Here is a 15713-nt window from a genome sequence, read left to right on the forward strand (position 1 = left end):
GTAGGATTGCCCAACCTTCCTTCTGAGGAGTGGCTGGTGGGTTTGAACCGCCAGCCGTCTGGTTAGCAGGCAAGTGTCTTAGCCACTATGCTACCACATAGTGGCTGTCAAAAGTGGCTCCGGTATAGCAAGTATTGTGAGGCTGCTGCAGGACTGGGCTGTATTTCATTCTGTTGTACATAATAAGGTATCTGAGTCGGAGCTGACTCGATGGTACCTGACAACAAAAACAACACTGTAGAATTAGTTTGGAAACTCAAGGATTGTCTTATTACCCTAGAAAATGGAAGCAGTACAGTTCCCAAAAGACAACACAGGAGGATTTCTTGGGACATCATTCCAATGATTCAAAGTAGGGCTGGTGAACCCTAACGTGAGTTTAATGAGAAAATCCCCATGATGAAGTGGAGTAATTAGATTCTAAGGGTGGGAGATCACTGCTGTTCTCTATGTATTACATACTTGTGGGCAAATAACCTGATGGCCTATTGGAGTGCTTTGTATCTTATAAAAAATGTTAGTTCAATATAACAGCAGTGACTGCTTTGGGGCCTGGTGATGGGGCTAGTTTAAGGGGGAAAAAAAAAGTGTCTCAATTTTTCTGAAGCATTATCAGCCACCTGAGAAGTGGGTCTGGTGTAGCTGATTAGTATGTCTTCTTCTCCTTTTTCTTTTTCTTTTTTTACTTTTATTGTGGTGAAAATATACACAAGACCTTTGCCAACATAATAATTTTCCCATTTACAGCTCAGGAACACTGATGGCATTTTTCATGTTGTGTCACCATTATTGCTGTCCTTTTCCAAAATATTCTACCACCATTATCATAAACTCAATGCCCACAAACAAAAGCTTCCCCTTTACCTCATCCCTCCTACTCCTGGTAATCACTAATACTCTTTGGTTTGTCTCTCTCTCTCTCTGTATATAGTTTTCAACTATCTAGGAGTTTAGCCATCCCTTCCCTCTTATCCCTGGTAACCAACAAAGAAAGTTTCCTTCGATGTATAAACCTTTTCTTAACTTTTTACAATAGTAGACTAATACAATATTTGTCCTTCTGTGATTGACTTCTTTCACTCAGCATAATGTCCTCTGAGTTCATTCACATTATGTGGCATTTTGCAGATTCTACATTATTCTTTAGGGTTTCACAGTATTTCATTCCTTGGTTGATGGGTACTTAGGTTGTTTCCATCTCTTTGCTATTGTAAGTAGTTCTGTGAGGAACATGGGAGTGTTCATGTTCTGCCTCTCACTTCTTCAGGATATATATCTAGTAGTGGGATTACTGGATTAAAAGGTATTTCTATTTCCAACTTTTTAAGAAATTGCCATACTGCTTTCCACAGTGGATGTATCATTTTAAAGTGCCACCAGCAGTGTATGAGAGTCCCAATCTCTCCACATCCTTGTCAGCATTTGTTATTTTCTGTATTGCTGAACTTTGGTATTAATGCTGGGGTGAGATGGTATCTTATGGTTGTTTTGATTTCTATCTCTCTAATGGCTAGTGATCATGAACATTTCTTCATGTGTTTGTTCGCTGCATGAATATCTTCTTTGGTGCAGTGTCTGTTCATATCATCTGTTCATTTTTTAAAGGGGATTGTTTGACTTTTTTTATACTGATGTGCTGGAACCAGGCCAATGGCCAGAACAGGTAGGGGAGAGCCCCAGCCAGGAAGCAGAAGCCAGCAGATGGCAGAAACAGGTAGGGAGAAGGCCAGGAAGTGAGTGAAGCAGTTTGGAACAGCTAAGGGAGACAAACCTGTCTGTCAGCTTGTTGTACTGTGGTGGCTTGTGTGTTGCTATGAAGCTGGAGGCTGTGCCACCAGTGTTTCAAACGCCAGCAGGGTTGCCCATGGTGGATGGGGTTCAGCAGAGCTTCTAGACTGAGATAGACTCAAAAGAAGGAAGAGGCCATCCACTTCTCAAATAATTGTCCAGTGAAAACCTTACAAATAGTAGTGAAACACTGTCTGATATAGTGCTGGACAACTTTATGAATAGTCCTGAAATACTGTCCGTTACGGTGCGGGAAGATGAGCCCCTCAGGTTGGAAGGCACCCAAAATATGACTGGGAAAGACCTGCCTCCTCAGTGTAGAGCTGACCTTAGTGATATGGACGAAGTAGAGCTTTCAGGACTTCCATTTGTTGATGTGGCAAAATTCAAAATAAGAAAAAAAAGCTGCAAATATCCACTAAAAATCACAACATGGACTGTATGAAGTATGAATCTAGGAAAACTGGAAGCTCTCAAAAATGAAAATGGAAAGCATAAAGATTGATACTCTAGGCATTAGTGAGCTGAAATGGACCAGCTTTGGCCATTTTGAATCATACAACCATATGATCTACTATGCCGAGAATAACAAATTAAAGAGGAATGGCCTGGCATTCATCATCACAAAGAATGTTTCAAGATCTATCCTGAAGTACAATGCTATCAGTGATAGGATAATATCCATATGCCTACAAAGAAGGCCAGTTAATACTATTATTCAAATTTATACACCAACCACCAAAGCCAAAGATGAAGAAATTGAAGATTTTTACCAACTTCTGCAATCTTGAAATTGACCAAATACGCAATCAAGATGTGCTGATTATCACTGGTGATTGGGATGCAAAAGTTGGAAACAAAGAAGAATCACCAGTAGTTGAAAAATTTGGCTTTGGTGATAGAAATAACACTGGAGATTGCATAATAGAATTTTGCAAGACTAATGACTTATTCACTGCAAATACTTTTTTCCAACAACACAAACAGTGGCTATACACATGGACTTCGCCAGATGGAATGCACAGGAATCAGATTGACTACATCTGTGGCAAGAGATGATGGAAAGGCTGAATATCTTCAGCCAAAACAAGGCCAGGAGCTGACTGTGGAACAGACCATCAATTGCTTATATGCAAATTCAAGTTGAAGCTGAAGACAATTAAAACAAGTCCATGAGAGCCAAAATATGACCTTGATTACATCTCTCTTGAATTTAGACACCATCTAAAGAATAGATTTGATGCACTGAACACCAATGACCGAAAACCAGAGAAATTGTGGGATGACATCAAGAAAATAATCCATTAAGAAAACAAAAGGTCATTAGAAAGACAAGAAAGGAAGAGAAGACCAAAATGGATATCAGAAGAGACTCTGACTCTTTCCCCTGAATGAAGAGTAGCTAAAGCAAATGGAAGAAATGACAAAATAAAAAAGCTGAACAGAAGATTTCAAAGAGCAGCTCAAGAAGACAAAGTCAATTATTATAATGAAATGTGCAAAGACATGGAGTTGGAAAGGCAAAAGGGAAGAACACAGTCAGCATTTCTCAAGCTGGGGGAACTGAAGAGGATATTTAAGCCTCGACTTCCAATATTGAAAGGTTCTTGGGCAATATACTGAATGATGCAGGAAACATCAAAAGAAGATGGAAGGAATACAAAGTCACTATACCAAAAAGAATTGGTCGATGTTCATCCATTTCAGGAGGTGGCATATAATCAAGAACCAACGGTACTGAAGGAAGAAATTGAAGCTGCACTGCAGGAAGTGGCAAAAAACAAGGCTCTAGGAATTGCTGAAATAACCATTGAGATGTTGCAACAAATGGATGCTTCACTAGAGGCACTCACTCAGCTATGCCAAGAGATTTGGAAGACATCTACCTGGCCAACTGACTGAAAGAGATCCATATTTGTACCTATTCCAAAGAAAGGATCTCACAGAATGTGGAAATTATTAAACAATATTATTAGTATCACATGCAAGTAAAATCTTACTGAAGATAATTCAAAAACGGTTGCAGCAGTATATTGACAAGAACGTCCAGAAATGCTAGCTGGATTCAGAAGAGGATGTGGAATGAGGGATATCATTGCTGATGTCAGATGGATCTTGGCTCAAAGTACAGAATACCGGAAAGGTGTTTACTTGTGTTTTATTGACTATGCAAAGCATTCAATTGTGTGGATCATAACAATTACGGATAACATTGTGAAGAATGCAGATTCCAGAACACTTAATTGTACTTATGAGGAACCTGTATATAGACCAAAAGTCTGTCAGTCAAACAGAACAAGGGGACAGTGGATGGTTTAAAATCAAGATGGGAATGTGTCAGGGTTGTGTCCTTTCACCATTCTTATTCATTCTGTATGCTGAGCAAATAATCCAAGAAGCTGGGCTATATAAAGAAGAATGTGGCATCAGGATTGGAGGAAGAATCATTAACAACTTGCGGTACGCTGATGACACAACTTTGCTTGCTGAAAGTGAGGATGACTTGAAGCACATACTGATTAAGATGGAAGACTACAGTCTGCAGTATGGATTACACCTCAATATAAAGAAAACAAAAATCCTCACAACTGGACCAATAAGCAGCATCATGATAAATGAAGAAAAGACTGAAGTTGTCAAAGACTTCATATTCCTTGTTTCTACAATCAACACCCATGAAAGCAGTTGTCAAGACAACAAACGACGTATAGTATTGGGAAAATCTGCTGCAAAAGACCTCTTTCAAGTGCTGAAGAGCAAAGATGTCTCCTTGAAAACTAAGGTGAGCTTGACACAAGCCATTGTATTTTCAATCACCTCATATGCATGTGAGAGCTGGACAATGAATAAGGAAGACCGAAGAAGAATCTATGTGTTTGAGTTGTGGTGTTGGTGAAGAATGACACAAGTATCATGGACTGCTAAAAGAACTAACTAATCTGTCCTGGAAAAAAATGCAGTCGGAATGCTCCTTGGAAACGAGAATCGCCAGACTTTATCTCACCTGCTTTGGTCACGTTGTAAGAAGGGATCCTTCCTGGAGAAGGATATCATACTTGGTAAAGTGGAGGGTCAATGAAAAAGGGGAAGGCCCTCAACAAGACAGATTGACACAGTGGCTGTAATGGTGGGCTCAGGTATAGGAAGGATCACAGGGCTGGCATAGGACCAGGCAGTGTTTTATTCTTTGGTACATAGGGTTGCTATGAGTTGGAGACAACTTGACAGCACCTAACAACAACAATCATCTAGTTTATCTTCTGTTGTTTGTGCATCTTGTGTTACGCTTGATAATCTCCATAAATTAGGGTCCCTAAGTTTGTTCCTTATTTTTCTTTGATGAATTTTATAGTTTTAGGTTTCACATTTAAGTCTTTGATCTATCTGGAGTTCATTTTTGTGTACAGTGTGAGGTAAGGCTCTTGTTTCATTTTTCTGCAACCAGCACCATTTGTGAAAGAGACCATCTCTTCCCCGTTGAATGGATTTTAGACCTTTGTCAAAGATCATCTGACTATAGGTCGATGGACTGATTTTTGGGTTCTCAATTCTGTTCCACTGATCTATGGGTCTTTCATTGTCCCAGTACCAGGCTGTTTTGCCAACTGTGGCTGTGTAGTAAATTTTGAGGTCTGGGAGTGTGACACCTAGTTTATTTTTCTTCTTCAGTAGTGTTTTGCTTAACTGAGGTCTCTTTCCTTTCCATATAAAATTAGTGATTGGTTTTTCCATGTCTTTAAAGAATGTTGATGAAATCTGGATTGGGATTGCATTGAATGTCTAGATTGCTTTGGGTAGTATTGACATCTTCACAACGTTCAATCTTTCTATCCATGAGCATGGTATGTTCTCCCATTTATGTAGATCTCTTACAGTTTCTTGAAGTAGTGTTTTGTAGTTTTCTTTGTATAGGTTTTTGGGTTGCTGGTAAGATTTATTCTCGAGTATCTCATCTTTTTTGGTAGCTATTATAAATGGTATTGATTTCCTTTTCAGAGACCTCTTTGCTGGTGTAGAGGAATCCAATTGATTTTTATATGTTGATCTTATATCCTGCCACTATGCCATATCTCTCAATTAGTTCCAGTAGTTTTCTTGATGAGTCTCTTATGTTTTCTATATATAGGATCATGTCATTGGCAAATAGGGATAGTTTTACTTTTCCTTACCAATTTGGATGTCTTTGATTGCTCTTTCTTGCTTTATTCCCCTGGCTAGGACTTCCAATACAATGTTGAATAGAAGTGGAGATATAGTGGGCAGACTTGTCTAGTTTCTGTTCACAAGGGTAATAATTTCAATATCTCTCCATTGAGAAAAACGTTGGCTGTTGGTTTTCCATATATGCCCTTTGTTATGGTGAAGAATTTCCCTTCTATTCCTATTCTTCTGAGAGTTTTTTTCAGGAACAGATTCTGGATTTTATCAAATGCTTTCTCTGTATCTATTGATATGATCATGTAATTCTTTTCCTTTCCTTTACTTATGTGATGGATTACATTGATTGTTTTTCTAATGTTGAACTATCCTTGCATACCTGGTAGGAATCCCACTTGGTCATGATATTATTTTTTTATATGTTGGAGTCCATTGGTTAGGACTTTGTTGAAGGATTTTTACATCTATATTCATGAGGGATACTGGTCTGTAGTTTTCCCTTTTAGTGATGTCTTTGCCTGGTTTTGGTATCAAGCTTATGCTTGGTTCATAAATGAATTTGGGGGGATTCCATCTTTTTCTTTGCTCTGGAATAGTTTGAGTAGAATTGGTGTCAGTTCTTCTCTGAATGATTGGTAGAATTCTCCAGTAAAACCATCTGGGCCAGTACTTTTTTGTTGGTAATTTTTTTTATGACCTGGTCAATTTCTCTGTTTTTTATGGGTCTGTTCAGATTTTCTACCTCATTTTGTGTAAGTTCAGGTAAGTAGTATTTCTAGAAATCTGTCCATTTCTTCCAGGTTTTCAAATTTGTTGGAGTACAGTTCTTTATAATATCTTGATATTCTTTTCATTTCTGTTGGTTCTGTTATGACATCACCCTTTTCATTTCTTGTTTGTGTTATTTGCATCTTCTCCTTTTCTTTTTTTAAGTTTGCCAGTGGGTTGTTGATTTTATTAACCTTTTCAAAGAACCAACTTCTAGTCTTGTTGATTTTTTTCTATTGTCTTTCTTTTTCATGTTTCATTTATTTCTGCTTGAATCTTTATTATTTCTTTTCTTCTGGTCACTGTAATTGTTTTTTATGGTTGTTGTTGTTGCTGCTATTTTCTGATTGCTGGAGATGTTGAGTTCAGGTGTTGATTTTGGCTTTTTCTTCTTTTTTGATGTGTGCATCTATTGCTATAAATTTCCCTCTCACCACTGCTTTTGGTACGTCCCAAAGATTTTGATATGTTGTGTTTTCATTCTCATTCAATTCATGAAATTTTTAAATTTCATTTCTTCTATTACTCAGTCATTTTTGAGGAGGGTGCTATTCAATTTCTCTGTGTTTGCTTTTTCCATTGGTCTACCTAGTGCTGATATCTAATTTTATGGCATTGTAATCTGAGGAGATGCTTTGCAGTATTTCAATATTTTTAAAAATATTGAGGCTTGCTTTGTGGCTAACATATGGTCAATATGGAGAATGTTCCATGTATGCTGGAAAAGAATGTATATTTTGCTGTTGTTGGGTGAAGTGCTCTGTAGATGTTTATAAGGTAAGTTGGTGATCATATTGTTTAGTTCGTCTGCATCTTTGCTGAGTTTCTTTCCAGTTGTTCTATCTTTTATTGAAAGTGGTGTATTAAAGTCTCCTATTATTACTGTGGAGTCATCTATTGTCTTCTCAAATATGTGTACTTGAGTACACGGTTATTTATTGTGGTTATGTTCTCTTGTTCAACTGATCTTTTAATCACTGCATAATATCTTTCCTTGTCTCTTATGGTGGTTTTTGTCTTCAAATCTATTTTATCAGAAATTAATATTGCCACTTCTGCTCTCTTTTGATTGCCATTTGCTTGGTAGATCTTTTTCCAACTTTTGATTTTTATTTGTCTCTTCCTGTTTGGAATTCTGATTATACATAGGTTATTCCTCTTGGTGGTATTCCATGTGAATCTTAGGCTTTCTTCATTATGTTTTGGTCCTTTGTCTGATTCATATGTCTTGGTGATTTTCTTTTGGGGTCTATCCTGTTTGGTGTTTGTTGAACTTTTCGAATAGATATAGTCTCGTCTTTCATCATATTAGGAAAATTCTCTTCCAACAAATCTTCAACAATTTTCTCTGTGGTTTTATTTGTCTTTTCCTGTTTTGGAATTCCAATTACATGTAGGTTATTCCTCTTGGTGGTATTCCACGTGAATCTCAGGCTTTCTTCATTATGTTTTGGTCCTTTGTCTGACTGCACCCTTAACAAAATAATATTGAGGTATTTGTCTTCGATCTCATTAATTCTGTCTTCCATTGATTTAATTATACTCCTTTGTGTATTCAATGTGTTACCTATTTCTGAAATCTTAGTATTAATCTTCCAGATTTCTGTTTGTTGTTTCTGTATCCTTTCTAATTTTTTGTTTATTTTGCCAATTTGTTCTTGTATTGTTTTCCTAAATTTTTCTAGAATTTTGTCTATGCTTTCCTTAATTCTGTCAGTGTTTTCCTTGATCTGTCTCTCAATCCATTGAAGGTACCCAAATATAATTCTTTTGAATTCCTTATCAGGAAGTTCCAATGATACTTCTTCCTCAGGGATATTTTCTTGGTTTATATGCTGGTCCCTTGTTCCTACTACCTTATCTTGCTTTTTTGCGTGGGTTGTGATGGTCTGTTGTCTCCGAGACATTGTGGTGTCATATTTGTGTTTAATGTGTGGTTGTATGTTGGTGTGATTCATGCAGGATTTTTTTTTCTCCTTTATTTTGTTTTGATATATCTGTGTGAGCAGGACACTGTGCTCCCCTATTCACTAGTTGTTAGCACTTAGGCACTCACTACCTATCTCCTGGTGGGTGTGATAGAGAATGAGAGTGTGTGTACAGACTTCTTTTAGCTGTTTGTAAAGAGCAGTTGAGGGTGAGTTGAGTTGGTATTGGCCATTGTCTATCATTGATCAGTTGGTAGAAAAGCAAGTGGTGGCCCTCACTCAGTGGGTGAGGTTGCAGGAAGTGCAGGTATGGTTGTGTTGAGTGGGAACGATTGTTGTCTCCAACTCAGTTAAACACAATAACTTTAAAAACAACAATAAAACCAAAACAAGAGAAAACCTCAAATAACAAACAAGATAACTAAAACCTCAAACAACATTAAAAAAAACCAGGAATAATAGCAAAGATAAAAGAGAAACATGATAAGTAGGAAGAAAAAAATTTCAAAATATATTAAAAAAGGATAAAAGAAAGGTAATGAGAAAAATAGAAAAAGAGAGAGAGAGAGAGAAAAAAAAAGCCACAATATCTGGGAAGGTCAGAATGAGAGAAAAGAGCAAGAGTAAAAGATGAGGGAAAACTGCAAAAGGAAAAACAGGGATGGGAAGAACCAAAATAAAGAATAAAGAAAGGAACCAGGAAAAGTGAAGAGGAAAAAACAAACAAACAAACAAAACCAAGAACCAGGGATGGGAAAGAGAAGGAAAAAAAAAAAAAAAAAGCCAGGAAGAAAGGAGGAAGATAAGAATCATTTAAAAACAAACAAAAACAAAACTGTGGGGAGCAGGGCATGGCACCTAGGCTCTGCCAGGGCACAGACTGGGATGGAATCTCCACAGGTCAAGAAGGTGGGTGGAGGCAGGGGGTTGGCCACACCCCTGTTCATCAAGAAGGCACAGGGCACAGGAGCAACAAGTGGAATATAGCACCTCTCCAGTCGTCGTTCTCCAGTGTGGTTGCCCGTGCTGTCCATGACAGGCGGAGCACACTCCCAGGTCACAGTTCAAGCAACAATGCCACCCACACACATTAGAAATGGCTGCACCATCTGTTCGGAAACATCCCAAATGACTGTGCCCTCAGGACGGCCACCAGCTGTCCACAGGTCTTCCTGTCCCCTTCCTCACTGTTCTAACCTTTTGGTCATCAGGCACCAATGCAGTCCTTGTCCATGTAGCCTTGGTGAACAGAGCTGATTCTTAGGTTGCTATCAGGAAATATTCAAAATGGCTGTGCCCTCTGGACAGCCAGCAGTCTGCAGCTGTGTTGGTCTCCTTACCCACTGTTTCATTCAAGTTCTTCTACTAGTTGGTATTTAATCCACTTATTTATCCTTCCCTTTAAATCTCAGAGTTCCAGGTTTGTCTTCTGTATCAGTTTCAATTAGTTTCTCATTGCTTTGCTCCAGAGGGTCTGTGTAGCTTGTCTGCTTATTCTGCCATCTTGCTAGAACTCCCTCCTTCTTTTTCTACTCAGGCATTCAGACTTGAAATTACCCTCTGTGTGATTGATGTACTATCCAGGCTGAAGAATGGAGCTAGCTCTATTCTTTGGGTCTGCCACCCAGAATATCAGAAAGCTTCTGAGATTTGGAATCAAAGGGATAAGGAGCTAACAGCTATCAAGACAGGGGATGGTGATGTTTACATAGGAAACTAACCAAAGCCCTGTTGGATTTGCTTGCACAAACTCTCAAACCATTTGCAAGGAGATTCATAAAGACACTGTGATGATTAATTTTATGTATCAAGGTGGCTAGGTTCCAGTTGTTTGGCAAACTACTAGTTTACATGCTATGGGTGAAGTAATTGCATGTTTTTAAATCATTTGGCCAGAAGTAAAGCATATTACCCTCCCTAATGTGGGTGGGCCTCATCTAATCACCTAATCAGTTACTCCTAGGAAATATTCTGCCTCAAGACTATAAACAGAAAATTTGCCAGACCTTGTCCCCTCATCTCTTCCCATCATTTGACCCATGGATTTTAGAACACAAACTGGCAGCAACCTCATCCTTGTCACAAGACCTATAGACTTTGGGGCACAAGACTAACAAACTCTCCAGCCTGTCACCTGGCCTACAGATTTTGGACTTGCTAGCCCCATAATCACATGAGCCAATTTCTTAAAATAAGTCTTTCTCTCTCTCTCGATAGGTAAATAGGTAGGTAAATAGATATACTACAGATATATCTTATTAGTTCTTTTTCTGTAGAGAACTCTAAAATACACTATTTTATTTTTAACTTTCTAATACAGAATGGCAAATAAATGTACTATGAAATTTATTAAAGCATCTTTGGAAATGTAATTTCACTGGTTATTTTGAGCTTTAGGAAATTGTATAGAAAATGTAGGTGAGGGAAAAAAAAAGACTTGAAAATATTTAAAAGAAAAATATCGAATTGACAGTTATAAATTTGGTGAAATCACAAAAATGCAAAAACTTTCAACGGACCTTTATAAAAGACAGTGCATTGAAACAAAGTATGTATAAGGGAAGAAATGCTTACCTTTAAAAATGAAAGTTATGACAGCGAGTCTGTACTGATTCTTTAATAGCGTATCAATTATGTGTTAGGAAACTGTCACTCTTTTACAATGAAACACACTAATTGCATACAATGCTTTCATGTGTATTCAACTTGAGCACTTTGTAAGTTAAATTAACATTCAAATAAAAATGCAAAGCATTACTTATTTTATGGCCATACTTGTTTTGTCTCCCCACAGGGCTGAGCACAAAGTAGGTATATTGTTTATATGAGAACCAAAAATTGTTATCCTCTTCCAGATGAAATAAACCAATAAACCAAAGCCTGTTCCAACTCATAATGACCCTGTAGGACAAAGTAGAACTGCCCCATGGGATTTCCAAGGCTGTAAATCTTTACATAAGCAGATTGCCTCATCTTTTTCCTGCAGTGGCTGGTGGATTCAAATGGCTGACCCTTCACATAGCAGCTAAATTCTTAACCACTGCACCACCAGTGCTCTTCTAAATGAAATAATAGTAATAATAAAAAACGATTATCATTGTGTCGATTCAGACTCATAGCAACCAAACAGGACAGAGCAGAACTGCCCCATAGGTTTTCCAAGGCTATAAATCTTTACAGAAGCTGACTGCCTCATCTTTTTCCCATGCAGTGGCTAGTAGGTTAGAACCACTGACCTTTTGGTTAGCAGCCAAATGCTTTAACCACTGCACCACCAGAAATTCTTAAATGAAATAAAAGAGGTGTGTAAATAATTGTTATACTCTAGCAACATTAAATTTTGGTCAGAATTTAGGTAATTACTTCTATGAAATGCCATTTTCAATAAATAAAGGCAAGCCCAGATCACAAAATAACAGTATCATGCTGACTTACTATATGCCATTATGATTTATTTGGGTCTCAGATATTAGAAAATGACTGTGTTATAACCCACAAGGCTAATTATGAAACCACAGGATAAGAGCATTGCTTGGCTAGAAATTTACTTCCTGGGGCATTATTTTTAAAAGTAACTCAATATAATTTGTCTTTGACATTCAGAAGAACAATATTTAATTTTCCTTTTATCCAAATATACAAACTTGTTTTTAAAGGATTTAAGGTGGCCTACTGTAAGATAACACAATTTAAAGGGAAATGAAAAAAAAAAAGAAAGAAAAAATAGGAACTGAAACATAAAATGGAAATGAGTCTAACATGAAATAAATACCAAAAGTCCTATACACTTACTTCCCAATTCAAAGTGTACATCAGATAAAATTCAACTGCAGGGTAAGTATTAATAACATTTAAAGATTGTCAGTCACATTATCAGACTAATTTTTGATGAAGAAGCATTATTTCTATTTTGTAAATGATGTTAACTGATTTGTTCTTGAATCAATTGAGAGAGCTGGTAGTAGAATCCAAAGTTTTGTTAGCTTCAAATTTCTTGCCATATAGATGATTTCTCTTTTAATCTTAACTAAAAATGCTAGGATCCAAGGAGTAGCTATAAGTGGGAAGTATATAGGTGTGGGGAAGCATGTCTGAGGGGGTGTATGTGTGCCCGTGTGTGCCTATGCTGTTTGTGCAATGTACCACACTCATATCATACTTAGATTTATATATGTTATGTCTCATCTCTTGAGCCCTTATAGTGACCAATCAGCAAGCTCAGGCTTTTGTCCAGAGGTGCTGCTTTAGCAGCACCCCACTGTGCAATTGCCTTACCTGGCCCCAGTCTCCAGTCACCCAGCGAGGAGGAGGGCAGCGGCCCAAACTGCAGCGGATGCGGACAGGAGGTTTGCTTTCCTCTGGGCATTGTGCAGCTGGGAATGTTTTAGAAAGGTCACTGCTCTTGCACATAACAATCCGATGCTTGAATCCTGGACCACATTTTGGAGTGCACTGGAAATAAAACAAATACTAATGAATAACGACAGTCTAAAGACAGAGGAAAATTTAAGGAAAGTCTTTTATGGAGTGAATGTGTATTTGGGTATACAATATACATACACATAAAATTCTAGGCAGTCTCTCAGATACAAAAATTCCTTAAGTTTTTAAATAGAAGTACTTTTATCTTTTCCCTAAGGTCTTTAAGAGCTAAACCCAATGTTTGCTTTTCTTGGCTAACTTATTTTCTTCTTTTATATTGGGAGTAGGTTTATTCCTTTATTCTTCCCTAGGTTGGCCTCATTCAGCTGTGATAAGATGCTATTTTTTGGAATGTGGAGTCCTTGGTTTCCTACTTGCTGGGTGTGGCCTTCTGACAAAAAAAATTCTTCTGCTACCCATAGACCCCAAAAACTTGCCTGTGAAGTAGTCTTTGGGTTGATTTTGAGGTATATTCTTATAGTGTGGCAGCTAAAATATACGGCCATGGGTGAAGGTTTATTGCATAGATATTCTCTGTTCATCACTTAATTATAGTGAATTTGACTGCTCTTTAGAATTGGGTGTGTCTGTTCTCCAGATTGGGGAAAGATGTCTCTTCCTATGTTACCCTATTATTTGTTTCTTTTCCAGCCTAGTTGAAATGAGGCTCCATATTTAACACTGTGGCTGACTGAAGCCTTCCAGTTTTCTCTCTTGCACGTTTACATTCTTCCTTTCCTTAAATTCTCTATCTCCTGTGAGTTAAGTGAAGCCTTATCTACAAAATTTTGAAGCACTGTATCTGTTCCTTACATTTCACAAAAATTTCCAGATCTCCTATAGGAATGATACTAGAAGATCAATGGGTTATAAAAATGAATAAGACACATGAATACAGAGTTAATGTTAAGTACCATAAGAAAGGATGTAGAATATATAAATTCTTGTGTCACTAATCACATTTTCCAGTTATTTATAAATAGCCATATCTTGTTTTATTGTTTTGCTTTATCATGCTTTGCAGATATTTTATTTTTTACAAATTGAAGGTTTATGGCAACCCTACATCAATTGAGCAAGTCTATTGGAGCCAGTTTTTCAACAGCATGTGCTCACTTTGTGTCACTTTTTTTTAATTCTCACAATATTTAAACTTTTAAATAATGCTTTGCACACTGAATAGACTACAGTATAATGTAAGCTTAACTTTTTATGTGCACAGGGAAACCAAAATATTCATGTAACTTAGGTTATTGTGATATTCGCTTTGTTGTGGTGGCCTGGAACGAAACCCGCAATATCTCTGATATGTCTGTATATATCTTCTCATTACTCCTAGATAATAAACTTCTTAAGGTTATGGTCCATTCCTGTTTCAACTTTGTACCCCCTCTCAGTATCCAGTAGAGGGCTCTGAGTAGGCACTCAATAAATATACGCTTTTCTTTAGCTGGGAATATGATGGTTTTGATTTACCATCAGGTGAGGATATCCACAAGCTGTTTTTCTAGAAGATGTGCTAGATCTGGGATAGGATGTTCATGTGAACACTATACACAGTCCCAAGTGGATTTATCAGGGGCAATCAAGCCTGGTACAGGTGATAAAGAATGAGGAAAATAGGAGAACATCAATGACCCCAAGCAAACTTTCCATTATAATGTATGTAATAACAATGTATGTATGTAATAACCTCAGCAGTGGCAGGATATCCAGGTAAAAAGGGGCGGGAGGCAAGGCTAGGCCCCAAACTTCCTAGAGCCAGGAAAAGGAGTGACCAGGAGTAGCCATGGGGACCTCAGGAGCAGTAGGATACCCAGGTAAAAAGGGGTGGGAGGGAAGGCTAGGCCCCAAGCCGCCTAGAACCAGGAAGGGGAGGGACCAGGAGCAGCCGGAGACCACAGAGTGGCAGGTTTCAGGTAGGAATTAGGTAAGAGGAGGGTACAGAGGTTTCCAACAGCTAAGGGAGACAAACTTGTCTGTCAGTTTGTCATCCCATGAGGCTTGTACATTGCTGTGAGGCTTGAGGCTGTGCCACTGGTGCTTCAGACGCCAGCAGAGTTGCACATGGTGCACAGGTTTCAACGCCGAAACCGTAGTCTTATAGACTAAGACAGACTAGGAAGGAGACCATCCACTTCTCAAAAATTGGCAGGGAAAACCTTATGAATAGCAGAGAAACACTGTCTGATACATTACTGGGCAACTTTATGAATAGCTTGGAAACACTGTCTGATGCAGTGCAGGAAGACTGGCCCCTTGGGTTGGAAGACACTCAAAACAGGACCGGGAGAGAGCTGCCTCATTAGAGTTGAACCAACCTTAATGATATGGATAAAGTAAGTCTTTCAGGACCTCCATGTGCTGACATGGCATAACTCAAATTGAGGAAAAACAGCTTCAAACATCCATTAATAATCAGAACAGGGAATGTACGAAGTATGAATCTAGGAAAATTGGAAGTTGTCAAAATGAAATGGAACTCACAAAGATTGGTATCTTAGGCATTAGTGAGCTGAAATGAACTAGCTTTGGCCATTTTGAATCAACCATGCTTAGTGCCTAAGGCACTTGACTGCTAACCAGAAGGCTGGCGGTTCACACCCACCAGCCACTCCTCGGAAGGAAGATGGGGCAATCTACTTCCGT

At 38.1% G+C, this 15713-nt stretch overlaps 1 protein-coding gene across 1 annotated transcript in view; it reads right to left on the reverse strand.

Annotated features, from left to right (window-relative positions):
• ADAMTS6 (ADAM metallopeptidase with thrombospondin type 1 motif 6) overlaps positions 1 to 15713 on the reverse strand; it is a 461116-nt gene that overhangs the window by 20034 nt on the left and 425369 nt on the right. The window contains exon 22 of the mRNA XM_007952853.2: positions 12918 to 13094. Coding sequence (XP_007951044.1) covers positions 12918 to 13094 — 177 coding nt within the window. The remainder of the gene's footprint in view (positions 1 to 12917; positions 13095 to 15713) is intronic.

Source organism: Orycteropus afer, unplaced genomic scaffold (genome assembly GCF_000298275.1).
Source record: "Orycteropus afer afer isolate SDZICR_OR568_19922 unplaced genomic scaffold, OryAfe1.0 scaffold00362, whole genome shotgun sequence".
Lineage (NCBI taxonomy): Eukaryota > Metazoa > Chordata > Mammalia > Tubulidentata > Orycteropodidae > Orycteropus > Orycteropus afer.